Source organism: Rhinopithecus bieti, unplaced genomic scaffold (assembly GCF_001698545.2).
Source record: "Rhinopithecus bieti isolate Rb0 unplaced genomic scaffold, ASM169854v2 scaffold_15794, whole genome shotgun sequence".
NCBI lineage: Eukaryota > Metazoa > Chordata > Mammalia > Primates > Cercopithecidae > Rhinopithecus > Rhinopithecus bieti.
Window position 1 is genome coordinate 25,369 of NW_016808211.1, and position 10,968 is coordinate 36,336.

At 62.4% G+C, this 10,968-nt stretch overlaps 1 protein-coding gene across 4 annotated transcripts; it reads right to left on the reverse strand.

The window, feature by feature from the left end:
- Window positions 1–2,391: 2,391 nt before the first annotated feature.
- Window positions 2,392–8,753, reverse strand: PGGHG (protein-glucosylgalactosylhydroxylysine glucosidase). Of its 4 annotated transcripts, none has more exons than XM_017885785.1 (13): window positions 8,012–8,753; window positions 7,506–7,716; window positions 6,994–7,429; window positions 6,020–6,139; window positions 5,433–5,564; window positions 5,068–5,179; window positions 4,844–4,916; window positions 4,577–4,713; window positions 4,353–4,486; window positions 4,155–4,250; window positions 3,884–3,981; window positions 3,602–3,759; window positions 2,392–3,509 (listed from the first exon to the last, which is right to left on the reverse strand). In XM_017885785.1, exons 1-13 carry the CDS (start codon window positions 8,268–8,270, stop codon window positions 3,409–3,411), a joined length of 2,067 nt encoding a protein of 688 aa, XP_017741274.1. In that variant the 5' UTR covers window positions 8,271–8,753; the 3' UTR covers window positions 2,392–3,408. The 4 variants fall into 4 exon arrangements, with proteins under 4 accessions (XP_017741274.1, XP_017741273.1, XP_017741276.1 ...); XM_017885784.1 differs by having other exon boundaries at window positions 3,602–3,813; XM_017885787.1 differs by lacking the exon at window positions 2,392–3,509 and having other exon boundaries at window positions 3,607–3,701.
- Window positions 8,754–10,968: the final 2,215 nt, after the last annotated feature.

Below are 10,968 nucleotides of genomic sequence, written 5' to 3' on the forward strand. Positions count from 1 at the left end.
GTGCCTCCTGGGCCTCTTTCCTGCCTAGTGTGGGGGAAGGAGCTGCCCTAGAGACCAGCAAAGCCAAATGCCACGGCCGACCCTGAGTCAATGGTGGGAGTGTCCCTGGCAGCGCAGCAGCCCTGCCCTTCCCCCACTGTCCCCTTCTCTCAGCCACTGGCGGCCTGTGGCTTATGGGGTGGAGGCCCAGAGTATTTTAAACTAAGTTTGAAGCCCAGGCCTTTGATCTCTGCTGCTCTGTGGTTTAGTGGCCTGTGCCCCAGAACATCATGGGTGCGTCCCAACTCCACGTGTGCCCGCCCCATCTCTCTGTGCACATGTGTGTGCGTGGTCGAAGTCTGCGTGAGAGTCCGTGCCTGTGTGTGGGCCCCATCTGGGGTCTGGTGTACGCCTCCTTCCTTCTGGGTCATTCTGTCTGCCCCCATGACCCTGCGTGCCCCCTTAATTCTGAGAAATCCCAGTCCCCACGGTGGTTTCCCTCCCTCCTGGGCCAGTGAGGGTGACTGGGAAGGCAGGGCGGGGACCATCCCATGGGTGGGGCTGGATACACACACATACACATGTGGGCAGGATGGCAGCTTCCCTATCTCTCTCTCTCACACACACCAACCAAACTGTACCCAGAAAGACAGAAAATGGGTGTGTGCGCGACATTTTCTGAGTCCCCTGGTGCTGGATGCTTGTTCTCACATTATTTTACCTGCATCGAGTCCCTTGGTGTATGGGTGCATGCACCATGGGGCGCATGTTCTCGTATTATTTTACCTGCATTGTGCACCACTGCCTCCCCACACACCCCCACCACAGCCTAGTGATGGGAGAGTGCCAGGGACATGTACACCGTGGGCTGCAGGGAGGCCCTGGGGCCTCGTTGAGGCCAGCCATTGCCGGGAGGTGGTGCCCTAAGGTCAGCCATTGCCGGGAGGTGGTACTTATGGTGCTTAACTGCAGAGTGGCCCGGGATTCTGAGCACCCCACCCCGGGGCCCTTCCCTCACCCTTGCCTGCTGGATCTTCCTGGGCTGTGGGTGGGAATCTTTATCTAGTTGGTCTACTTGGAGCCCTGGGCAGTGCTCCCTGTGATATGCCTGCAGCTGACCGCAGGTGTGGCCGGGACTCTGAGTGCAGGCCCAGCCAGCCTGGGCCAGTCCCACGGTGGACCAAGGACAAGGGCAGTGTGCCCACCCGTGCTTGCCTTGGGATAGAGACAGTGTGCCAGCCCTGAGCCCCAGGATGGCCTGAGAAGGGACCAAACTGTTGGGTGCTGAGGCTGGGAGGGGTCAGCCCATGTGTGGCTGGATACATGTCCCCAGGGATGAGACGGTCTGCCAGTCCCCATGCTTACTGAGGGGCAGGGACGACCTGGCCCATGCCCAGTGCTGTGGGTGAGCCACCTTGGGGGAACAGTTACCAGCACCTCCCTGCCTCAGACTCAGGCTCCTGGGCAGGCAGATGAACCCTGACCAGCCAGGCCGGCACACATGCACTGACCATCACAACCCCCCAAAAAGGTCACCTCAGGATGTGCAGAGGTGACCACACACGTGTGTGGCCTGCACATGCAGCAGGTTTCAGGCCACATCTCTCCTGCGGGCACAGGGCTACCGACCACCCTGATCTGACACCTGTGCCCACATCACCCTGGCTCTGGGACTGCAAAGATGAACTCCTGCTGGGACAACCCTGGTGGGAGAAGGGGCCCATGCTTCCCTCAGGGAACCTGCCTCTGCCTCTCGCTGCCCAGCAACAGCGTTGGATGGGACCCAGCTCTGCAGCTGAGGGAGCCTGTAGGGGACTGGGGAGCCACATGGAGGCATCAGGCTGCATTCCCCAAGGCTCGCGCCCGGCACTGGACCGCACCCTGGGCTGCACCCTGACCCGCAGCCCCTCTCCACTGTGGCCGTGAGCCCCAGCAAGCAAGCTGCCGTAAGACACGCAGTGTCCACAGTCTCAGCCATCTGCACTCTACGCGGCTCCTGTCAGGGCAGCCGAGAGAACTCCTGGCCGACCTCTGAGTGCTGGTCTCGGCCGCGGGTGCACTGCACTGGAGACATGCATCCCCCACACACTGCTTCTGGCAGCCGCTGAGGGTGGCAGAGACAGGCCTTGGGAGATCGAGGCATCCTGATCCCCAGACCCCAGAGCTGCCTGAAAGAGGTTTCCACAGGCGTCCTTGCCTCCTTCCCTTCCTCCCTGAGTCTCCATCCGAAGCTCCACTGTCCTCTGACGACAGGGTGCAGCGGCAGCACCAGTGCAGGAGGGAGGTGCAGACGCGAGGGGACCCACGTTTCTCAGCGTGAGCCTCAAAGTTGCTGCGCTTCCAGACCCAAGTGGAAGGAGAAATGGGACCCAGGGCACGGCCCTTACTTCAGAAGGAAGGAAGCACAATTCCTCAGAGGAATAATGCTCTTCCCAGCACCAAAGCTTTAATTCCTCAGGCTGACAGCAGAGCAGGGGGCTGGTCCTCATCAGGGTTTCAGCGGCAGATGCCATCACATCTTGTTCTTGGGAAACTGGAACTGAGGCCCCGAGACAGAAGCTGGGCAGGGCCAGGGCCTTGAACCCATGCACGTCTGGCTCCAGCCCCTCTGGCTGGTCTGTGGAGAGCGCTGGGGTCTCGCTCTCAAATCCCTCTCCGGTTCTCTGGTGACTTCCCACTTCCCACTCCCCCACCCTGTCCTCACAAGCTGCGTGGTTGAGGAAAGACAGCCGTCCCACCCCACGCTGTGGCAGAGGCCGCCCCACCTGATTACAGCTGCCCAGAGTCAAGAGGAGCCTGGGACTGGGACTAAGTCCCACAGCCGCATGGCGTGAAAAGTTCCTTTTTGGCAAAGCTGCACCTGAGAGTCCGGAGCAATTCTGAAGGGGGCCGAGTCCCCTTCCTTCGTGCCCTTATCCCTGCTGTCCCCCCTGAGGCCTGCACCTGCCTCTCTGCCTTCTCAGCAGAGCAGCCGGCCACTGTGACCACGGCTCTCAGGAGAGTAGGGAATGAGAGGCCAGAGGTGATGTCGGCTCAGACCCTGGCTTCAGGAGCTCGGGGCGGTGCCATGGGACGGTGCGTGACAGCATCAGTCCACAGGGGCAGGCAGAGGCGGCGTGGGGATGCCACGGGGAAGCTACGTGCCCACGGGGGTCCACGGGGTCCAGGCCACAGGCAGAAAGCCTTGAACTCAGGCCAAGCAGCATGGACCTTCCCTGAGAGCCTGGCTGCAGGTGAGGGGTGGCAGGCTAGGAGGGTGCCCAGGAGGAGTGGGTGCAGGAGTGGCCAGAGGGAAGGAAGAGGCATCTCTGAAGCCAACGTTCCTGATTGTTCAGGGGCAGGGTCCACGGTGAGTGACTCAGTGGGGCTGGAGGGACCAAGGGTGACCCAGAGGGGGCCCTGCGGCTCTGGAGCAGGTACCCAACGTCTTCAAAAAGTCCTCCCAGGGAACTCGGAGCTGCAAGTCCCAGGCAGACTCGCGGGTGACCTTTGTATCTGGCCAGCCGAGCGGGGAAAGGAGACCTTGTGTCCTGCAGGGAGAGAGGCAGCCTGGGGCTGAGGGGGACAGCCTGTGGTCACAGGTGCCTGGGCTTTTCTCTTGGGGGCTGGGGTGGTCTCCTACCTGGCAACAGGGAGAGGCGGGCCTGGGACGGCCACAGCTCAGCCTCCAGGTGGGGAGCCCAGGGCCCTGCTCGGGCTGTGACCTCCACGGTCACGGAGTCCTCGGAGAAAGAGAAGTTGAGCTTGTTCCCCTGGTAGAAGATGCCAGAGACGCTCACTCTGGAGATCCCCGACAGACACACAGGGTCAAAGGTCACACCTGCTCGGGTGACCCTGTGGGAGGAGAGGTTTGTGAGGCGGCAGATGGGGGTATGGGCTGCCCTCTGCCAGCCTCTGCGCTTACCTGAACCCCGTGCACCCGAAGAGCACCGCCTGCAGGAAGCCCCCCATGCCTGTCAGGAAGTTCACAGCACCTGACCCGTCTGCATTCTCCGTCCACACCTGCAGGGGCAAGGGCAGCTGACACCAGGACCCCCCGGACACTGTCCTCTCTGGGCTGCTGTCCCAAGATCCGGCAGGAAGCTCCAGGGGTGCACCCTGCTGTGCCTGCTCTGAGGCCAGGCTCCACTCCCACCACGAGGGGCCCAGTGGGAGGCAGGTGTGGCCAGGCTGACCTTGAAGGGTTCAGCCATGCTGGCAAAGCTCCTGTCCAGGAGGCCCCGGGCCCGTGCTGTGTCCTTCAGCTCCATCCAGCCCACAGCAAACATGCTCTGCGGTCACAGGTAAGAGGACACACAGGGGTGAGGCCCACTGCATGGGCAGAGAAGACTGAAGCCACTGAGGCAGGAACCCCCCAGCCCCAAGGTGCTCACCCAGGTCATGGCGGGGCCCTGGGGGGATGTCACAGCCTCGTAAATCTCCAGGTTTTTCCTGCGAACATCAGGACTCAGGGAGAAGGGGACGGGGTATCCCAGGAGCACGACATCTGCCTGCTTCACCACCTCTCCTACGGGGAGGTGCTGCTGATTGGGGGGTGTTCCAGGACAGACTCGAGGGTCTTGACGGCAGGGGAGGAGGCCTTGAAGGGGTCACTCACCAGGCTCATACCCATCGAACTCCGGGTGGAAGTTCTGCTCCACATCGAAGGGTACCTTGATCTTGTCAGCCACTGCCAGCCACTGGCTGGGGACGGGCAGACCCAGGTCCTGGGCCAGGGCAGCAGCAAAGCGCAGGCTGGAGGTGGAGGTAGGTGGGGGAGGCTGCAACCCCTGCGCTTCCAGCTGCTGCCTGCCGAGCGGGGGCACTGGGGCAGGTCTCCAGCTGGGGCGGGGGTGGGGTGAGGTGAGGGGACCTTGTGTCTGACCTGTTCTGGACCAGGACGTTGGTGTACACAGAGTTGTTGACCCCTGAATGGTACTCGTCGGGGGACATGACTCCTGGACACACAAGTCCAAGACGGTGCTCAGTGCAGGGTCTCAGAGGCCTTCCCTCCACGCCGGAGGTCAGCGTGGGGCTGGCACACCTGAGGCGTCGAGTCTGGGAGCATCCACCCTTCCTCCCTGAGCCCCTCCCCACCGTGGCCCTCACCCCTCAGGTGGTACTTCTCCTCCCTGGGGCTCCACTCCACACGACTGCACCAAAACTCGGCCACAGCCCTGACCACGTCCCAGCCACCAGCCTCTCGAAAGAGCTGCAGGTCCTGGGGAGCAGGAGGCGGCACAGAGGACAGGGCCCCAGTCACTCTCATTCTCAGTGGCCTGTCTGTGCCCAGAAGCAAGGCCTGGCACTGAGACACCCGTCCTCAGCCAGCTTCCCAGGACCGGCCCCAAATAGGGAGCCACGCTGAGTGGGGGCTACACCAGCTGCCTGGTCCCCCTTGCAGGAATGGTGGGCAGGCACATCTCACCTGGGCGGGCAGGCACACCTCACCTGGGCGGGCAGGCACACCTCACCTGGGTGGTATGGTAGTACAGCTCGAAGGCCAACACCACGGCCCCGTTGACATGGACCTCCTGGGCTCCGTAAATGTCCTCAGGGCAAACCTCCAGGCCGGAGCCTGTACTCTCCCAGGCAAACTTGGCTCCCTGAGGGGTTGGGAGGGGGCACACTTGGCCTTGCTGGAGGCGAGGGGTGGCCCATCAACTTTCCCCTGCCCTCGCCCTGGAGGAGGGGGGCACGGCCTGCGCCAGGTACCCTGGTAGATGCTACTGGGAGAAGTGCCCACTGCACGTCCTCACTGGGGGCCACGTGGTTTCTGCCCAGTTCTCACCCAGTGCTGACCCTGGCGCAGAGCAGCAGGGGCACCCCAGGGGGTCCTGGGCCAAAGTGGGGTCCCAGCCCTGCTGTGGTTCCCACCTTGTCTCTCTCTCAGGTGCAGGCTGGGGGGCACTGCTGAGGCCCCACAAGCCTCAGGGTGGGGAATCTAGGACATCCCAGCTCTGTCCAGAGAGGGGGCCTGGGGAGAGGGATACAGGCCTGGGAGGGGTGTGGGGTCTGCAGGCCCTGCAAGGCCCTGTGGCCAGTGCCCAGGTCCCCTCACCTGGTAGCCCAGGTTCTGGGCATTCCCCAGGGCCCCGCCCAGCGTGCGGATGCGGTACTCCAGGATGGCCCTAGCGGCTTCGGGGTGGAACATCAGGATATTCGGGAACATCCAGAGGTCCTGAGAGCACAATCCCTCGTTCTAGCGCCGGACAGGCCCTCACTGCTCCTGCCCCTGCTGGTCACGTTCCGCCCTGGCAGAGCTCCATTGCTGGCGCCTTCTGGGTTCCTCCTCTGCTGCCCACTCAGATCTGCAGACCCTCCCCACCTGCCCACCCAGTTCTGTCTCCAGCCCGGAGGCTCCCGGAGTTCTGGTCCTCAATCCCACACTTCGCCTCCCCAGCCAGAGTTTGTGTGGCCTCCGAGGCTCAGCCGGAATATGGGCATGGGCGGCCTCAGGCCGGCCGGCCCGCCGTGAACGCCTCTGAGAGCCTCATCAAAGAAACGCCACAGCAGCAGCACAGGGAGGCTCAGACAACGATGGGGCAGCCCCAGCGCCGTCACTCTCGACACCTGCATGCCCAGCAGCCATCACGCCCCTCCACTCTGTGCCCTCAGTGTCCCCGTCACCCTTGCCGGCCTCCAGCACCGGGCTCCACGCAGCAGCCACACAGCTCCCCGTCCTGATAGGTCTCTGCAGCTCACTGGCCCTCAGGTAAACGCCAAGCACCACACCGCTGCCTATAAACCCTGGTGACCTGGGCCTGCAGCCCTTCTCGCCTTGGTGGGGGCCCCTCCCCACGCCCTGGCAGGTGCCTCAGGCCCTCTCAGTTCTGGTCTCTGCACCTTCCATTCCCCTCACCTAGATCACTCCTCTGCCACCCTCCTGCTGAGATGCCACCTTTTCCAGGCCCCTTCCCTTTTGCCACAGTCCCTGTGCTTCCCCAGCCACAGCCCTGATCCCAGGGAGGGCAGAGACCGTGGACCTCCATGTGTCGCCTGCTGTGTGGCTAGTGCTGGGTGTACAATGCTCACCTGGTCCCAGAAGACGTGGCCCCAGTAGCATTCCTCACGGCTCCCATTGGAGAGGCCCCCAGGACTGAGGCCATGGCAGATGTATCCTGGGGCCTTGGGCTGGGGTAGGGCACTGAGCAGGTAGTAGAGGGAGCCACGCAGGGCCTGGCGCAGCGGCAGGGGCCCCACCATGTCCAAGCCACATTCTGCCCAGAGTTGGGCCCAGGCCTGTGCGTGAGCCGTGTACAGAGCTCCCCTGGCCTGCAGCTGCAGGGCCTCAGTGAGGCAGGCCTGAGCCTCAGCCTGGCTGCTGCCCACCACCGTCAGGAAGTCCCATGTCCTATCCTCCTCACCTTCCCCAAGGGTCAGGTCTGGGGGTGCTGGTGTCCACAGCATGTGTACCTCCTGCTGTGGCCCCCCGGGCTGCTCAGGCGTGAGGGTGTGGCCATACAGGTACCTGTGAGAGTGCGGCCATCCCTCAGGAATGAGCTCCCTCCTGAACTCCCTGGCTGCAAATCCAGCCCCCTCCTTACCGGGCTCCTTGGAAGTCAGGACCCTGGTGCAGGTCCAGGTCTGGGCTTTCCGGGGAGAAGGCTGAGGGCAGCAGCAGCGTGATGGGCCCACTCCCCGGGGACAGGCGGGCGATGGACACACGGAAAGCCAGGACGTGGGGCAGTGTGCGGTGTGCATAGATACACTGCGAGGCCCGGAAGTGGGGGCCCTCCAGAGTGTGAAGAAAGGAGCCTGGGGAGGCAGAAGGGAAGGCAAGACCACTCCAGGTGGGTTGCCAAGCTGCGGCCTCCCTGGGGCAGGAGTGGACCCCCCCACCGTCGCCTCTCCCCACAATGAGGCGGATCCCTCCGGACCCTGGGCTGCTCTTTCTTGCTACAGCTGCACAGGAAGCCTCCAGACGTAGGGAAAGGGGGACCCTGTGCGCCTCTCGGGCCTCCTGTGTAAACTCAGAAGGTGCTGGTGGGATTTCCCCCACCGACTTGGAACAATGCCTGGGGCAGGGGTGAGGCAGGCCAGGCGACGCTACCTGTGTTGGTGTCTAGGGCAAAGGTCTCGGTCAGCCGCTCCCGCATCCCTGCAGGGGCCTCCAGCCAGACGTTGAGGGGGCTGGGCAGCACAGCCCGGTGGGTGTCCCCGCCAGCCCCATTGTACACGCCGCTCACGTGCAGCGTGTCATGAAATACTCGTGTGCCCAGGTATGCGTTGGTCACAGTGGCCAAGAGACGGGGGTCACTGGGCAGAGAGTGTGCAGCAAACGTGGTGGGGTCCTCGCCGGCGTCCTCCATGGAAATGCCGCTGGGCCTGAGCGGCCTGATGGGGATTCAGGGGCCCCGGGACTGGCTGGGCCTCCCTCTTGGGACCGTCTGTAATCCCCTGAAGCCTCCCTCAGAACTGGGGGGAGCTGCGGACCCAGCTGGGCAACCCCGATTTTCCTGAGGCCCCTCCTAGGAGGAAAACACCCAGGAAAAGAGCTCAAACCCCTGAGGCTGATCTCCAGGAGCCCAGCTGAGTCCCTAAGTTTGTCTCTCCCACCTGGCACCTGAGAATTCAAGTCCTAACCCTGCTTTCCCAACGCACCGCCCCCAGAACCCCGGTCTTGCCCCCACCCTCTGAGGTCGGGACCTGCGTCTGTCGGTGGGAAGTGGGGACGAGGGCGGGGTGTGTGTGGTGTGGGGGGAGCGCTGGGCGGGATGGGGGAGGGAGTCTGGGGCTGCCAGGGGCCCTGGGGGAATGGGGCACTGGGCGGGTGGGGGTCTTGGGGGTGTGGGGGCGGGACGTGGACTCGCGGCTGCAGCCCGGGCTCCCCTGGGTGGCGTCCGGGGCCTTCCCTGCACGCAGCGCCCTGAGTGCGCAGAGCTCGAGCCGGGACCCGGAGCTGTGTCCGGGGGGCTGTGGGTGGGGCCCGCGGGCCGGGGCCAGGGCTTCCCTCCCGCGCCTCCTGCGCCCTCCCGGCCGCCTCCACGCGGGTCTTCGCCTCGCTGCTGCCGGGGGGCTCGGGGGGCTCCGATGCCAGTGAGACCCCAGCCCCAGCCGGCGCACGGGTTCTCCACGCCGTCCGGAGAAAGAACTCGGGGGGGTCAGAGGAAACCAGAGGCAGGAGGCGAGGCGAAGGCGCAGACCCGCCGCGCTCCGCGGAGCTTGGGTCTCCTCCTTAGGGGGCGGAATAATCTTTAGGGATTCCGGAAAAGAAGCGGATTTCAGGGACACCCCGGCCCCTGCCGTGACTGCCTCCTTTCTCCCTCATCTGGGTTTTTTGCCGGGAGGGTCATGGACGTGTCCCTCGCACGGGGTTTTGGCCGTTTTCTCGCCCTCATTTTGGGTTTTCTGTTATCCTTCGGTTCCTTTGCCTCGGTCCTGTTCTAGCTGTTGTTTGGGTTTTTCCATCCTCCTGCAACCACCCGTGCAGTTCCCAATTCCCATCTCAACGCCACCGGCCACCTGGACACTGCTGGGCTCAGCCCTGGGCCCGCTTGTCCCTGTATCTCACGCTCCCTGACCCGGCCCACATGTCCCTGTCCTGACCACTGGGTGCAGCCAGAGACGCCGGAGTCCAACACGGGCTCGGAAGCCTGCTGCTCCCACAGCCTCCCCAGCACAGGTGAGGATAACTCCACCCGTCCTGCTGCCCAGGCCAAGAACCCTGGTTTACCTCTGCCCGTCTGTCACCCACACTCCATTCAACCCATGGACAGGTCCTGTGGCTCCACCTCCATCCGCCCACACCTCCTCCTGGAGTGGCTCAGTCGCTCCCAACTTCTGCTTTTGTTGTGAACAGACCACCCCCACCCCCAACATTTAAGGCAGACCCTGCACTCTGCCCAGAAGGCAGTCATGGCACCCAACTCACTGAGGGTGGGCCAAAAGCACTCCTCATACAAGCTCCACCTGCAAACCCTCTCCTGCACCTGCCTTGGTTCCCTGACCTCATCTCCCCGAGGCCGCCTTCCCCTACTCCACTGCGGCTACCTGGCTTCCTTGCTGCTTCTAGAACTTTCCAAGCACACTCCCCTGCCTGGCTTGCTCTGGCAGCATCATTGTCTGAAGCACTTTTTCTCAAGACCTCTTTGGGGCTTGCCCCTCACTCCTTTGGGGTTTCCAATGCCCAGTCCTCAATGAGACTTCCTCAGACCCCCCTTTCATGCAACAGGAAACCCTGGCTCCATTCCCACCAGTCCCAGGCTCTGCCTTACTTTCCTCCGCAGCATTTATCAGCCCTACCTGTGCATCTTTATTACATTGTTACTTGTTTAGGCATCATAGGCCTATTGATTGTGGTGTGTATTTATGTATCAGATACACATTTATTTACTTGTTAGAGATGGGATCTCTTTCTGTGGCCCATGCCAGAGTGCAGTGGCAAAATCATATTAGGTTGTTGCAGAAGTGATTGCGGTTTTTGCTTACTTTCCAACCAACCTAATAGCTCACTGCATCCTCGAACTCCTGCCTCAGCCTCCTGAGTATCCGGGACGACAGGCACGTGCCACCACATCTGGCACACGTATACGTATAATATACGTATTTGTGCTATTGCGTTGTGTATCACATACATATGTGTTGGGTATGTAGCATATATATATATATAAAATATTATACGATGTATCATGTAGATGTTTGTCTTCCTACCTAGAATGTCAGCTCTAGGAGGACAGGGATTTTTTGTGTTTTGTGATATGAAGAAATGGAGTTTGAAAGTGGATTATAGGCCGGGCGCGGTGGCTCAAGCCTGTAATCCCAGCACTTTGGGAGGCCGAGACGGGCAGATCACGAGGTCAGGAGATCGAGACCATCCTGGCGAACACAGTGAAACCCCGTCTCTACTAAAAAATACAAAAAACTAGCCGGGCGAGGTGGCGGGTGCCTGTAGTCCCAGCTACTCGGGAGGCTGAGGCAGGAGAATGGCGGGAACCCGGGAGGCGGAGCTTGCAGTGAGCTGAGATCCGGCCACTGCACTCCAGCCCGGGCGACAGAGCGAGACTCCAT